The 16,431-nt window shown below is 45.1% G+C and overlaps 2 protein-coding genes across 6 annotated transcripts in view; one reads left to right on the top strand and one right to left on the bottom strand.

The window, feature by feature from the left end:
• The window catches only part of ATP13A4 (ATPase 13A4), a 42,000-nt gene extending 32,594 nt beyond the window's left edge, over positions 1-9,406 (bottom strand). Inside the window, exons 1-2 of the mRNA XM_075417342.1 lie at positions 9,344-9,406; positions 1,858-2,031 (exon numbers count right to left, since the gene is read on the bottom strand). Of these exons, the coding sequence (XP_075273457.1) occupies positions 1,858-2,031; positions 9,344-9,406 (237 nt within the window). The remainder of the gene's footprint in view (positions 1-1,857; positions 2,032-9,343) is intronic.
• Positions 9,407-13,056: 3,650 nt separating this feature from the next.
• Positions 13,057-16,431, top strand: part of OPA1 (OPA1 mitochondrial dynamin like GTPase) — a 55,793-nt gene continuing 52,418 nt past the window's right edge. For 3 of the 5 annotated variants that reach the window (XM_075418074.1, XM_075418072.1, XM_075418073.1), the window contains exons 1-2: positions 13,058-13,214; positions 16,103-16,421. In XM_075418074.1, coding sequence (XP_075274189.1) covers positions 13,186-13,214; positions 16,103-16,421 — 348 coding nt within the window. In that variant the 5' untranslated portion in view covers positions 13,058-13,185. Of the gene's footprint in view, positions 13,215-16,102; positions 16,422-16,431 lie in introns of all 5 variants that reach the window. The other 2 variants (XM_075418070.1, XM_075418069.1) reach the window with 1 other exon arrangement.

Raw genomic sequence — 16,431 nt, 5'->3', positions numbered from 1 at the left:
TATATACCGTATTCAGCGTGTGAGCAGTTTGGCAGATGGAAAAAGCTGATTACCTCAGCCAGCCAGAATCTGAAAGCACAGTTATTAAACTTCATTCGGAAAAGACAACAAGAAAAAAAAGATTCTGTGCCAAATATGAGTCCTTTTGAGTAATATATGGGTTCAAAAAAGAACTTTAATAATGTTTATATATTATATTTATTTGTGCACTTTTCTTAAACTGGTATTTTGAGTAGAAGAAGTTTTTTTTTTCTGATATTTAAGTTTCAGAATCAGTAGACATTGGGATGCAGATTAAAATGGGAAGCAGTGAATAACACAGGTGCTCATTATTTGAATGAAAGTGAGTCAAAATTCAATAACAAAAGTGAGTTAATAGGCTCTTATATTGCAGTTGCAGAGACGATGATGAATTATGAATGAAGGTTTTATGTGAAGCAAAAGAGAATTCCAAGGATCAAGCTGATTGGATTACTTGTATCCTCATTAGCAGCAGCCATCATATTTGAGAACTGACACAATCAGAATGTAGGGAAAAAAGAAACCCAGTCATTTTAAGACAAAGAAGCATGAAGGAAATCGGAAATTGTCAAATGCCCAGAGCATACTTTGAGAGAGCTTCCTGATAACAAGAACATACAATATGGTTCAATTCTTGTTTAATTACATAAAGAATCATTTAAAAACTCACTTATTTGAAAAGAGTTTGGCATGGCAAATCCATTTAAAATGACACAGAAGAATAGGTAATTAAAAATGCCAACTGAACTGAAGATTAAAAAAGGAGATTAAACCTAATATGCTTCTTTAAAAAAAAAAAAAAAACAAACAAAAACATACCCCCAGCCTATTAGGATGCAGACTGTTTCAATATAAAATATTCAACAGGCAGATCCGTGATTTTCAAGCCCCAAGATTTTAACTGCTCTGCTCATTTAAGAAGACAGTTCAAATACAGTGGTAGCAAGTGGTCTATTTTGCAATTGCACTTTTTGCAAATGCCATTGTTCAGGAATCTTTGAAGCAGAACAAATCAAACCTCTGGAGGTAAACCAACACTGCTTCTTCCTGGAATATCCGGGCTCAGCCGGAACTCAGAGTCAAGTCGAGTTTGCTTCTTTTAGCATTGCAGTAGCTCACGTGAAATTAAATCAGGGTTTGTGTATGTTGCAGTGCCTCAGTACAGTCCTCAATAGACAGAAATCTGTATTAGGAAACTAGCAAAACGTAACAGCCGTGAAAGCATTAAGTGCAGGATTGTGGGCTTACTGGACAGAGGGAAGGGCTGATGGACAATTGAAACATACAGCCAAGAAAACAAACAGCCTAAGCTTGCCCTCTTCCTTATTCTGACCCCTCATCCCTGTTGGACACTGCTGGGGATAGAGCTAGACAAATCTTTGGTGTGGCCCACTGCCTAAATTTTGGCAGAGAGGGACAGCTTGACCAGGACAGCCAAGTGAGGGAAAAAGGATCTGCTGGACACTGCCAATCAAACAGATGCTTTAGAATCTGGAGCACAGATCTGCAATGTAGAAAGCACAGGGATGGTGGAAGCGAGGAGGAAGGATCAAGAGCAACTAACACAGTCTTGAAACCACAGATACTACAGGTTTGTTCACCCCAATTTCTTTCAGCTTGTTGTCTGACCAGCTGTTACCCTCCATTCCAATCATCACCTTACACATAATTTGTGGAATACCTGAGAATTCTTTAGCTCAGTGATGGCAAACATAAGATATTATTGCAGGAAATCAGCAGTGTAAGAGATTTCAGCTAACTGGATTCCTTCCAATAACTCGTCTTCCAATTAACAACATACTAGTGACTACTTCAATCTTTAGAGTAGGCACTTACTGTGGTTCTAAGCAGAAGAACGTCTGCTTCTTCCAAGCTGCAGCGGATGCAGTTTGCCCACACGTCCCACTCCGGCTTCCAGTAAAACAGCAGCAGCAGGGCCCCACAGGACAAGATGTACCCAGCAATGCACAAGGCCTTTCGACAATCTTGGGTTTTGTAGCCAAATATCTCCTGTACAGCAAAGACAAGGAAAAAAATCATTACTATTTCTCCTAAAGAAACACCTGGAATACTACACTTTCCCATCATCCACTGCTCTCTCATAGGTACTATTTGGTATGTCACTGTGAAAAAACAAGTCATAGAACTTGTATTTGGCGTCTTTATGTGTTCTAAACATGACCAGGAAAAAATTTTGCATGTTCCACAGAAGATTTCATCCACCTTCATAAAATCTGAGTTGCGGTGATCTGACCAAATCCCTAAAATAATTTTGTGTAGCAGTGAAACTCAGCATGAGACACTGTTCTCTGTGTGCATGAGTTGGAATGACACCAAACTATAGAGGCCCTAACCTTTAAGCCTGAAGTCAGGAACACAGATTTGCCTGGTCAGCTTTTTTAATGTCCCTGGGTGAGACAGCCAAAGAACTTGAGTATGTCTGCACTAAGGGATGAAGAGTGGTGCAGACCCACTGCAGCAGCTGAGACAGTGCCTGCTTCAGAATCAGAAGCGCTACTGCTGTCCTGCCGTAGCAGTGAGCCTGCATTAATGCACCTACGCTTCAGAGACTCAGCTAGTGCCTCTGCATGGTGCCGAATGACACCGCGTGTCTGCACCAGCTGGAGCTGCTTTGCACAACTCGGCACAGACACAGCCTTTGTAGGGCTGTTACCATCATCCATGATAGCTCCAGTACGGGGATCGTGGACCTCGCCAGTGTGCTATTGTCCTAACATCCCAAAATAGTAATAACAACTTTTAGTAAGAACAACTAATGAACACTTGCAGAATGCTTTACATGTTCAGAGGGCCAAAGGAAGCTACTCACTGTAGCTGTATGAGTAGGTACTACTATTCCATTTTTAAAGCTGAGGAAATTGTTACAGTGAGGCAAGGTGACTTACCCAAAACTTCAAAGGGATGACTGTCAGCATTACAGCTTAAGAGCTGCCACGTCTTGGTACCATGGCCAAATTCCCTCTCAACAGTACCAGCAGGGACTTGGTAAAGGTGAAATGAAATGTATACAGTGAATTTACAGAGGAGACCCAGCCCTGATCCACGATGGGAGATTGCATGGCTGCAATTACAGATTGCATGGCTGCAATTACATCAGGTGACCAGGAGAATTTGCTAACATAAGGGTTAAGATTCCTCAATCTCCTTCTTCCTAGTATATCTGCAGCAATTGTGCAATCTGCTTCTGAAGATCAGATATCTGCAGCCACAGATATTGCAAGATCCATTCATAAGGTGAGAAGAAAAAGCAATGTAATTGGAAGGATGAGTAATGCATAATTCCTGGTTCTGTGCTAGTGTCTTTGCTTGTCATGCGAAACACTGGCCCTACCCAGTGGTTCCACACGCTGCCTCGGCCTACCTGCTCTATGTCATTCTCCAAAAGACAGACTCTATCTTCCTAGGCAATCTCCATGGGGTTTCTAAAGGGAAGAAACTGGCAACTGTGGGGGAAAAGTATGGTAAACTACACAGGGAAGTGGCCTGCATTGCACAGGACTTAGTTATACCACCTTGAGATGCACACGCTCAGCATTTTCAAAGGCTTCTACAATCTCTGAGCAATCCAAGAGAAAAAGGCAACTCTGCAGCAGACTCAAGGAAGCTCATGGAGGACAGCTGATAGGCAAGGTTGCTAGAAGGTAGTTGGTGTGGCAGTCATGTGCTATTAATATTCACACGCTCCTATAAACAGGTAAAGGGCTCTCCATTCACCTCTGTCCAGGCGTATCCTTAACGAAAAGGTTACAAAATTAGTGTCAGCACCAGCATACAGCATAGCACATAGAATGATGTGAACTTACTGTTCACAGCAATGGCTTGCTAGCAAGATCCAGGTGCTTGTATCCAGACTTTACAGCTTGTCAGCAAGGCAAAGGAACTCCCAAGGAGACAGAGGGAGCCTAAGGCAAGAACTGTTAAAAGAACTTCCTTCAGTAAATGGCTGGACCTGGAATAGCTGGAATAATATTTTCAAACTGGGATGGGCATGAATATCAGGGTGGGGAAGAACAAGATTGCTGCCATGTGCATCTTGCTTCTGGCAGTAAATCATTCCTTTAATTTCCAGCTTTTGTGCCTTACACCCTGAGAAGTCAATAAGGCTGCAGTTAATGCAATTAAGAAGGCAGAGGGTGGGCATTCAGCATGTGATTGGCAGTCATTTGGGATCATCTTCTGTTGGCAGCATTTTCCGCTGAAATGCTGAATGATTCCCCAAGCCTGCGTCATAACCATAAAGCAAGGGCAGACTCTGTCTTTCTCTGCCTAGGAAACCATGCACCTATATATCAAGATATGTATCTGAGTCCCACTATGCCTGCATGTTTCCAGGCCTTTGTTTTCCAGAATAGTTCCCCCTCAAAAAATGGTTTTATCCCTTAGATCTCAAGACACTTCCCAAAACCAAGCATGCATCTGTTCCTCATCTTGAAAACTAGGAGATAGGAAGACAAAGAAAACAGCTCAGCTAGGAAAAGAAGGCCATGCTCTTAAGACATCCACTGTGTTGTCTGCTGGATCTTGCTGCTTCTCATAAGGGACTTTCTCGAGATAGACAGATAGACAGACAGATAGATAGATGCGCTTGAGCTGTTCTGACCCAGTGCACATTCTGCCCTATGAACACAGGTGTTGGTTCAGGTTCGTTGGTTTGTGTCTTGATGAACGTGCCATTTCTGAATATAGGTGTTCCAGAGCTCTATAAGGAGTAATAAGAGTAATATGAGAAATAAAATACACAAAACCGGTACTGAGTTTCCCGGAGTTGGGTGCCGCAGGCTGAGTTTCCCGGAGTTGGGTGCCGTGGGTGCTGGCATCCCGCCAGCAGCTGCCAGGCAGGCACCAGGAGGTCCCGGACTGGACCCTCTAGTAGATGTGAACTGGACTCAGGAATGCACATGTCAGAATCTGGATCAGGAATGAAGGCAGGACAAGGAGCAGGGTCCTCTTCAGAAGCCGGTCATGGACGAAGAGAGCAAGACCCTCGTGATCCCCCAGCTTTAAACTGAGTATGACGTGTATAGCACCAAATACCGCACCGGTCAGTATTGGGTGCCCTGTTCTGTCTGCCCTTCCCTGCAAGTACAACCCTTCATGACTCCTCATCTGTGGAACGTAAAAGGTCTGTCAGTGACCCTGGCTGCTATAGTAATAATTATAAACATGGGTCTTTTTTTGCCTTCCATTCCTACCATTAGCTCAGTAAAACTTGAGGGCGCCAGACTAAGAGGCAGCGGAAAAGAAAGCTAAGATTAGCAATCTGTAACACTCCGAAGTGCTTCTCATTTCACACAGGAGGTAGCACTGTCTACAAAAGAGGGTGATATGCAGGGCTCATCTCATCTCTGTACAATAATTTGTAATAAATTTTGTTGTATTGTAAAACTTGGTTTCCTCATCTCTTAACATCCCCTTTCTCTTGAGACTCCCAACAGTCAGAAGAGCAACTAAACCAAAACACTTTAGCCTGTGACTAAAGGGTCTAGGGAGGGGCCATGGATTATTGGACAGAAAAAGCTGCCAGACCTGCTCAGTTGGCAGAAAATGTGCTTATTCCAAGAAAGGCTCTTAGCTGCTTTACAACCATACAAAGCCAGCACTCAAGGGCTTATAATTGTAGTGTCCAGCAAGTCTTTGTCACTTACAAGGAAAATTGCCTGTAACTGTCAGGTCATCTGCACAGCAGAAATTAAATGCAAAAGCCAACCAAGTTCAGGCACCCCTTTCTTTGTCAAAAACAAAGCCTGTAGCTACCAGCAAGGCGCCTAAACAGTGGCTGTGAACTATCATATTTCTGGCAACTAAATCAGCAGGTACCCTTTTCCAAATAACCTGTTGCTATAACAACATATAATAGGATTAGACTTGAAAGACTGGTTAAGATTCACAACGAATTTAATAACTGAATCTCATTCTTACCAACCGGAACCTGTTTCATGAGAGGTTTGTTTTTGTTTCCTCTGAAGCCAGTAGCAACATTCGCTATCATTCCATTAGGAACAAAGTTGTGCCTTTCAAATTCTATCTTAAGAGTTAAATTTGTCAAACTCGGAGTATACAAAATTCCTGGATCAGATTCCCTTCAGAATTTTGGAATCCCAAAGGAAGCAGACAGCTGCCAATATGCAGCAGCAAACTGGGGTTCACCAGCTGACGGACTGCAGTTGTCCCATTCCTTCAGACATAAGCAACTGGGGAATACATGCTGAAGTCCGCCTTCTGGCAAACCCTTCCTGAAACAGCATGCTGTCAAAGACTATCACAATCTTTCACACTGCAGGACTTCACGCTTTGCACTTCAGGGTTTGTGAAATGGGAATGGTTATTCCCAAGCTGTACAGAGAGGAGCATCAAATTGGCAGAGGGCATACAGCTGTGTTTTTCCTCCCTCTTCCTGTTCCACCAACAATTACTTCTTCCCAAAAACACCTTCAAGTAGATCTTTCTGAAGTGAAAGAAGAAAAAAAAAAGCAAGCTAATTCCTAAAATAAATCTCTTCGTATTACCACACCTATTAGCTTTCTCTGGGACAAGCTGCTGTGTCCACAGTACTCTCACCCTACGGAGATCTTTCCAGTACCACAAACAGTTATGAAGAGAGAGAGAGATTATCTCATGCTCCAAATATACATTGCTAAGTTTTAGCTGAGTACCAGGAGAGTGAACCCTCGTTCAAGCAAATGTGCTCCAGCCACGTGAAGTAATCCAACGATGTGCACAAGGGTATATAGGGTGGATTTCCTAAGTCAGAGTGATTATTCATAGATACAGGACTGTCTAGCATCTCAGCTGTACCAAGATGGAAACACTGAGGAAAACTTCGAAGTGTTTCTTCTCATTAGAGCTCCGCAACTTTCCTCAGCAAAATGGACAGCTAGTTCAACAGAGGAAAGCACTGCATGTCCAGAGTCCAAACGAACTACTTGCATGCTTTCAAAATTACTCGCACTATTTCACGCTGGAAGAACTGGCACCTGCACAATGTCAGCTGTTACATTATTACACAAAGTGAGATCATCTTGTTTAAGGAGTCAAGATCTGCTTGTTAATGATTTGGTTCCGGTGGATTAAACTGACTGCTAAAAATAATGTTGAAAAATAATTTTCATGTCTTAGAAAATGTTGCAGGGTCACTGAGACCATTATGTGCCAGTGCCACTTGCTGTGGCTGCCAATAATTTAAAATACACAATTTTAACAAAGAATGTCTGCACATAATTTTTTTTACCCCATGTACTCTCTTTCTCTCCTCTGCTTAAACACAGCCTTCGTCTCTTTCTTCACATCTTCTGCCACTTACATATTACTTTCTTTTTCTCTTTCACACAATTATGCACACTAGCTGTTCTCTCCTTCTATAGACACACTGGTTTTTTTCCTCATTCTCTCATAGTACCCCAGATACCCTCACAAAGATCTTCCTTTCTCTCATACTTGCAACTTTTTTCTCTCTCTTACACATATGTAACACAGACACATACAGACCTGCCAAATCTAGCATAATTTGGCTATGGTTTTAATTGCATCTACTCCTCAACTGCTTTATCTATCTTTTTTCTGTGATTTTCATGTGGGAACCCCAGGTGAATGAGCACTTCTCATGCTCGTTGCAGGCACACAGAGTATGGCAGCTGCCAGACACCCTGGATTGACAGTGCGGACTGACTCAGCGCTATGCACACACACCAGCCGTGCATGGAAAACCTCAGATTCACAGTGCAGATCCCCAAGCACTGGACTCATGGCACACGTTCTCAGTACCATACTGGTGAGAAACACGAACATCACTGGGATAGCTGGCTCCGGGCAAGCACAACTTGGGTGTCCCAGCAGCGCACAGCTGGAACTGGACATGCAGGGTACAATAGTGCGACTCTACACAGCACCAGACAGTCCACTTAAACCTAACTAGCTCAGGCTCAGTTCTGGCATTGCTAGTGGTAATACCAGCAGCGGGAACAGAACAACAGGGTGTTCGTGGTCCTAGAAGGCTGACAGCAGGGCGGAGTGCCGACCCGGAGCCAGCAGCCAGCTGCAGCAGGGAGCAGGCCGCAGCAGGGCTAGGGCTGGGCGCTGCGAGCAGTTGGGCAGCGTGGCCGCAGAGCTGGCTGGGCCCGGCGCTGCGCGGGGCTATTGAGTGCCCACCCTCAGAGCCAGCACCCTGCTCTGCTTGCAGTGCTCTGCTGGAGGACTGGGCTGCATTCTCCAGCACATCCCAGATTAACTGGGTTTGCATTGTGCAAAATACCACATCTCCCCTTCCCTGGATGGCAGAGAGCTGACTGAAAACATACATTTGTACCTAGGGATAACAAATGTCCACATTTTTCCATGACACTGTCTCTTTTTGACTAAAATTGGATTCTCAGTGAGTAGATTTTGAAGATTTCTCCAGGATTTCTGGAAGTGAACAGTCATGTCAGCTTGTAAGCCGTAGCTTTGCTGGGGCTGTTGTACACCCAGAAATCCTACACACACTCATAGTAGACCTACAGTGTTCTGCACCACAGGAATTCTGAGAATCACTGCATTTGCCAGACACGTATGAGAACTGTTGCTGTACAGCTGCATCAGGGGTCTGACATCTCCAGCAGAATCTGTTAGACGGACAGAATGCGTATGTGATGAACAGCTGATCTGTAACATGCAGTAATGCCAAAGCAGCTAAGAAGCACTGGATTTACTACAATCGTGCACTGGGCTTACTATTCAAGAGAAGTGCCATGCAGTAGATCAGATACTTCGTGTAAACATAGGACTTATTTCCACATGTTACAGAATGCATGTAAACTCTGGAAAGAAATATGGTAGTTCTGTATTTAGAAATCCAGCTTTATACAGGCACTCAGGCTGGAATAGCATTGTCAATTCAACAAACCACACTTGCTAATAATTTATGCAAACATAACACATGTTTTTATGTTGCAGAAAAAGCCAAGGTTCCCAGTTCCCATCTAACTGGATCTGACTCTAGAGATTCCACTGTCAAATAGTTAGCAACACCACTCCGGCCCATCCCTCAAGCTCATATAAGACCATGTCCACCTGGATTTATAATGCCGCATCTATAATCTGTCGAGCCATCCCCTGTTGGAGGGGCCAACCAACTAAATCCAGTTGACACATACAACCTTATTTTCTTTCTGCTAAAAAAAAATTATATCCCTTTTTAACTGTACGTTTCTGCCATAGGAACACCCCCACCACCCAAAACTAAATTACAGGCTGTAGCATTTTATTGCAGAACATGTGCCATCTGCTGCTTCAAGTTGAGAAAGACCTAGCCAGAGATACAACTCACCATCTCATTCTCTTCTCCCTGGTTAAGCTGTGCATAATGGTTCTTGGCAGGATATTCCCCCATGAAATGACCCTCTGGAGACTTTCTAGAGCACGCTCAGCACAGGTCTCCAACGTTGTGTGCCTGAACTTCCACACTGAGGAAGTGCTCTAAGTACACACCTTCCTTATAACTCTGCTGATGTTTGAAGGACAGAGCTCCTCCCTCTCTGTGGAGTTAGCAGGTAACATTCATCCCTCCTCCCTTCGTTCTGTTGTTGGGAGTTTTGCGACTGTGAGGGTACATGCAAAATTCACCCAAAGACAATGCAAGAAAGAAAAAGTCAGATCTCCCAAGTGCTTGCCACAGTATGACTCTGGGACATAACTCTGATGGGTGCAAGCAAGCGCTGTTGGTATGCAGCTTTCAGGGGAGGGTAAGAGGCAAACATTTTTCTTCAAGAGATTATGGAATCACTGGAGACCAGGAGCATGTCCAAATGAGAAGGAACATAGGCACTGCTGTTGTTAACACTCTTACCAAACAGCCTGAACTAAGTGTCCAGCTGTGATCCCCACATACACCTTGGAGAAAAATTCAAGCTCTGACATTGTAAGCAGGGGTCCCAGTTTGTGTAGGTGGATTTATGCACTGACTGTGTGTCAGAATCCAGCCATGCAGGATCTGTAACCAGTGTTTTTATTCATTATTACGAATATCGTCACAGAATGTCTGCTGACCTCACCATATAGCTTTGGGAAACGTCACCGAGGTTATTTACTCACTCCTGGGGGAAACTGGGTTGCCCACTGATGTCAGTGAGCTGGATACAAATTTCTCTGAACTCCTAATCAGGGCCAAAAGGAAGCTGGCAGAAAAAGAGCACTGAGGGTTTTATCACCTCCTTTTTTTGTTACTGCCAGGCTGCATTTGTTTATTAGTCTTGTGTTCATTCTCATTACTATTTCCTTGTCCTTTGCTAATTTTCAAGAAGTTACACACCAAATATTTTAGGAATGAGGTCAGGAGAGGCAAACCTGTTCTTCCAGCAAATATGTTAAGGAAACTAAAATATTATTTCTAGGGTGACTGAAACAGATCAAGAGGTGCGAAGTTAGTTCCTATTCATTAGCATTACACTTCCATGTGATGGGGACTTGTACAAGTCCCAAACAGCTGAAGCACGAGGAAACACCACTGCCTATCCTGCAGCGGACAGGCTCAGAGAAACTGAAATGGAAGAAATGCAGGGAACAGAGAAGAGAAAATGAGGGAGCTTGATCAATCAATACTAGAAAAGTTGCCTATTGCTAATAATGTGAGCCAGGCACAGACCTGCAAACCAGATATGCATGTATGCACAGCACAGGGACAGATACGTTTGTCAAATGCTGGTGACAAGCAGTTTGCATTGGAGCTAAGCTGTTTGGTCTTGACACTCACGCATACTCTCAAAAGGAACCCAGACCAGAGGCTGGATAGAAAAGGATATAACTGTACTAAGCTGTGTTAAGGGTGATTTGCTGCAACAAGATCAAGGGGGAACAAGCTGCTTTCCATACCCCAGCTTCAGCGTTACCCCTTCCTTCCCCTCAGTGCAACCCTGAGGCTAGCTTTGAGCCTCTCAACTTTTTGTTTTTCCGATACTCCAGTTATTACATGAGAATCACAAATTTCAACTAAAAATTAAAAAGAAAGAACGTAATAAAGTCTGATAAACCTAATTATACAGGAGAACTAAGCAGTGCTACCTAGAATCTGTAAAAGACAGGAAACAACTGCTAAGGTACCTTTTCCAAGGCAGGGTGATGATTTTCGGAAATGACTCATTATTTTGGGAGGTGCCGGGGTGAAAAACAGGAGTGCCACACACGCTTTTTCTGCCTGGTCAGCTTTTGCTGCTTCCCTTAATGGCAACCTTGCTCTCTCTCTAGTGTCTGTAGAAGACTAGGGTGCTGTAGGGGTCCCTGGCTGCTATTTTACAGCGAAGACAGTTGAGCTGCATGCAGAGTATCCCACCAAACATGGGTCTCCAGGGAAGAATCAAGGCTCATCCAATCTATTCAATATTCATAGGCTTAGGCCAGCTCCTACTGACAATTTCTGCTCCTACAGAACACCTTTATTAGGGAGATCTATATCTTCATAATTGAAAACAAAGAAAAAACAGATTAAAGGTGTAAAACATTAATCATTTCCATAGTTTGCCAACCTGTAATAACATTCCAGCAAAATCTGTTAATCCAGAACCAATGAAGATGGTGGAATTTATTCATTTTCTTCAGCGGCTCACTTTCTCCTGGAGAAAACACCTCTAAAGCATCCTGTATTAGAACCTGTAGTTACATCATGCCCTCTATCGTCCAACGTAAGAATTACATATTAGTTTACAAACAGGGTTATTCGTATCGTCTTATGGAGTATCATCGTTCGTATTTTTAAATTGAAATTTGCCTAAAAAATCAGATATAAATCATAAAAATAACTGGTTAAGTTAATATACAAAAGCAAAGGTAAGATTTAAAACAAAGATAGTTCCTTAAATTTATAAACAAATAAATCTAAAAGCAAGCAAGTGAGCGACAGAAACATGTGCCTCACTTCATCCCTGCAACTTTTATCTCAGTCCTGAAAATACATGTATGTATTATATCATCCTTGTACAACTTATTTTGCTCTGAAACTTCCCACTGTATAAACAGAAGCCTGGCCTACAAAACACCCCAAATTTCTTTTTCTGTTTAGCTCAGCACGTGATACCCAGTTCTGAGCATAATTAGAGAAAGGAAGCTGTGAACCAACTGGTGATAGTTCACAGGACAGCACAGAAAAGGATGAGAAAGGAGTCAGAAAGCATGGAAGAGGGACTTAGCATTGTTTAATCTAAAGAAAAGCAGACTGAGAGGAGTCATGACAACAGTTTTCAAACATGTAAATGCAGAAAATAATATTCTCCATGTCCACTGTGGATAGAGTTAACTTGCTGCAAGAAAGATTCAAATCAGGCATGAGGGAAAACTTTCTATTAATGTCAGCAAGCACGGGCATTGCCAGGTGAACACTCCAATGCCTGAGGTCTTTATGGACGGGTGAGGCATGCACCTCTCAGAAATGACATAACTAGAGGCGATTCCCTCGCAGGGCAGGTGGACAGATCTGCTGAATTCTCCCAGTTCCTTCTCTACCTCCCGATTCCACGTGGTCCTGCTGGCAAAAACCTGCCAACAACCCAACAACTCACAGAAGCCCATTTGGACGCGCCTTGTGTTTTCCAGCTTTCAAGGCAGCGCTGCCACCCATTTCACACACTTCTTCAGCGCAACAACAACCGGGAACTCATCGGGGAATCACTCAAGCGGCTTCGAAAACCCTGGTACAACCACAGGCCTCCACACGGGGCTGGGCCTCGCCGCCCTCTCCCGCCCCGACCCGCCGGGCCAGGCCGCGGAGCTGAGGGCAGGCCGCGCTGAGGGTGCCGGGAGTGCCCTGGGCCAGCCCCGGGGCAGAGGGGTGAAGCGCTGGGGCCTGGTCCTGCCGCCGCTGGGGCGTGAGGGGACACAAGGCCCGGCTGTGGAGGAGCCATCACCTCCCCGCCCCTCCGCTCCTCGGCTGCGGAGGCCCCAGCGGTGCTCCCTCAAAAGACTCCCTCGCCGCCGCCGCGCCCGGAACCTTTGCGCGGGGAGGCGCGGTTTCCAGCCGGGCCGGCTGCAGCGGACCGCGGTGCCCGGAGGTGGCGGCAGCCCTGTCAGCCCGCGGCTCCGGCGGCTCCAGCTGCCCTTGCCCGGGGCGCCAGGCGCGGCGGCGGAGCCCGGGCCGGCGGCCGTGGTGCGTGCGGCTCCTCCGGGCCCCTCCCGGCCGTTAGGATGTGGCGGACGCGGTCGGCGGCGGCTTGGTGAGTGGGGCGGCCCGCGGCAGGGGTTAGGGCGGGCGGTGCGGGCCGCCGGCGGGCCCGGCCCCCGGGGCGCGGCGCCTGTGCGGAGTGAGTGGCCGCCGGAGCCGCCGCCCTCTCACCCCTCTGCCGACTGCGGGGCCTCTGCCCCGGGCGCGGTGCCGGTTGTAACACCTGTCCCGGCTGAGCAGGCCCGGGGCGCCCGCGGGAAGCGAGCTGCCGGCGGGGGAGGCCGGAGCCGCCCGGCGGGTCGGGGCTGGGAATGGCGCAGGGGTGAGCCTGAGCTGCTGCTCCCCGGCGGGGGAACTGCCCATGCTCCTGCTCCCCCGGCACCCGGGGGTGCGCTGTGGGAGGGAGTTGCGTCTCCGCATTCGCGCCCCGGGGAGGTCGGGCCGCCTCCGTGTCCAGACGTTGGCCCTCCGCAGCAGCTGCCCCACGCTCCTCTTGTTTTTCACCGTTCTTCTACATGATTCCAGACAGGAGCGGTGAAACTGAGCGGCCGGTAGTCTCACAATGTCCCTTGGCAGATTTGGGAGCAGCAGTAGGAGAACAAGCGTTGTCTGCGGCTGAATGAGAAAGAAAATACAACGGTGCCTTTTGCTGGGTTACATTTGAAAGACTGCTTCGCAGTCGTATCTCTTAGAAGTGTATATAACCTGTCTGTGCAGAAAGTTTGCCCTAGCAGAGGATTTTTTGAACTGGCCTGTCATAGACAATGTTATCTCTAGTGCATGGAAAATCTCAAGGCAAAGAACTGTACGGATTATAGAGCATGTTATTAGAAAATGCTGTAATGTTTTCCATTTCATATGATTCACTTATCCTCTTTAAGAATTATTTAGGATTACAGAATAAATAACTTGCCTTCTCAGTGGTGTGATGCACTTTCTTCTTTTGTAATTGTCCCCTTTGTAAGTAAATGCACTTGATAATGTTGCAAATCCTGAAAGAAAGCATAAAGGGACAAGCATTAATTTCAAGAACTGTAACTTCACTCATATTTTGCATCCAGTAAGTGATTTAATATCTTTATCAATGATCTGGATGAGGGGATTGAGTGCTCCCTCAGTAAGTTTGCAGATGAGAAATAGTTGGGTGGGAGCGTTGATGTGCTTGAGGGTAGGAAGGATCTGCAGAGGGATCTGGACAGACTGGATCAATGGGCCAAGGCGAGCTGTATGAAGTTCAACAAGGCCAAGTGCCAGGTCCTGCATTCGGGTCACAACAACCCCATGCAACACTACAGGCTTGGGGAGGAGTGGCTGGAAAGCTGCCTGGCGGAAAAGGACCTTGGGATGCTGGTTGACAGCGGCTGAACATGAGCCAGCAGTGTGCCCAGGTGACCAAGAAGGCCAGCGGCATCCTGGGTTTTATCAGGAATAGTGTGGCCAGCAGCAGTAGGGCAGGGATCATCCCCCTGTACTCGGCACTGACGAGGCCGCACCTCGAGTACTGTGTTCAGTTTTGGGCCCCTCACTACAAGCAGGACATTGAGGTGCTGGAGCGTTTCCAGAGAAGGCAACAAAGCTGGCAAAGGGTCTGGAGAACAAGTCTTATGAGGAGCGGCGAAGGCAGCTGGGACTGTTTAGTCAGGAGAAGAGGAGGCTGAGGGGGGACCTCGTTGCTCTCTACAGCTACCTGAAAGGAGGTTGTAGTCAGACAGGTGTTGGTCTCTTCTCCCAACTAACTACTGATAGGACGAGAGGCAATGGCCTCAAGTTCCGTCAAGGGAGATTTAGATTGGATCTTAGGAAAAAATGATTTACTGAAAGAGTTGTCAGACATTGGAATAGGCTGCCCAGGGAGGTGGTTGTGTCCCCATCCCTGGAGGTGTTCAAAAAACATGTAGATATTGCACTTCAGGACATGGTTTAGCAGGCATGGTGGTGTTGGGTTGACAGTTGGACTTGACAATCTTAGAGGTCTTTTCCAACCTTAATGATTCTATGATTTAATATTAACCGTTCTGATATCATGGTGAGACTAAAAAGTCACGGAAGAAATTGATTTTTCCAGAGCAGTTGTCTTTTCCCTAAGCTCAAAATGTGGAATTATCCAGATAGCATAACTGAAAATACACAAGGCGCTTTATTCCAATCTATGCGTTTGTTTTAACATAGGCAAGTTTGATAAGTTCCTGTGTTTTAACATGTGCTTTTCATGGCTGAGCTGCTTTCAGTGTAAAATCTTTCAGAATGAAATTTTTCCTCTTACATAAATCTGAATTACTTTCTTGGAGTCTTCAACAAACATGGTGCAGCCATCTCCAGAAGTTATCTTGTCTATGAATGACTTAAGACAAAACAATAAAGCTGTAATCCTGAAAGGACCTGAAAGATGTCATTAAGTATATGCTTCAAGTCCAAAAGAGAATCTGCTTTGCCAAAAAAGGACATACGTATTTTGTGAAGAAATTTTGTCTATGTATTGTTTTTCTGAAGTCTGAAAATCCTCTACAAACTTACTGTTCGCTATAAGTTTGATTTTAATAACAAGATAGACAAAACTGTCAAGTTGTCTTTTATGTTGCAAGTTGATCATAGTCGTCTGTAGACTCTTAGCTCCTGTTTGCCCAAACTGTGTTTTACCACAAACGTGTTACTTGCCTTAATCTAGTGTCGAAGTTAAATTTAATTCGTAACAGACTTCATAAATGGTATTTAAGGTTTTATTTCTGTAATCACTAGAAATGGTCTGCCCGTTAACGATGTTTACAGCTTTTTATTTTCCTGGTAGCATACCGATGATAGCTGGAGATTGTACATTCAAAATGATGCTGTAATTTATCTGTAACCAGCTAAAATGCAATGTGAGTTGCTTCCAAAGAGGTTATTGAGTTAATGGTGTGTTGAGGAAATCTGTTACTTAGAGTTTTTGTTCATTTCTTTTAGTGTCATCTGCCGGAGTCTAGCAAAAAGCAGCTATGGAATAAAAAGAAAATCGCCACTTCAAAACTTGCATCTTGTTTCCCGAAGTATACATCATCCCTGCTATCCAAGTTCAAAATTTCAAAGACCTCCATTGAGGATATCCATTCAGCTGTTCTCTTCTCTTAATCGTCTTCCCCTACGCAAAACAAAACTTTTAAATGTAAAATATGGATACCAGTTCCACAGGAACTTTTGGCTAGCTAGACTAGCATCAAGGCTTCTCAAAGTTCGCTATCTTATATTAGGATCTGCTGTAGGTGGTGGTTATACAGCTAAGAAGGTATTTATCT

This window comes from Opisthocomus hoazin, chromosome 4, assembly GCF_030867145.1.
Source record: "Opisthocomus hoazin isolate bOpiHoa1 chromosome 4, bOpiHoa1.hap1, whole genome shotgun sequence".
Classification (NCBI taxonomy): domain Eukaryota; kingdom Metazoa; phylum Chordata; class Aves; order Opisthocomiformes; family Opisthocomidae; genus Opisthocomus; species Opisthocomus hoazin.
This window is presented reverse-complemented; position numbering and strand designations above follow the sequence as displayed.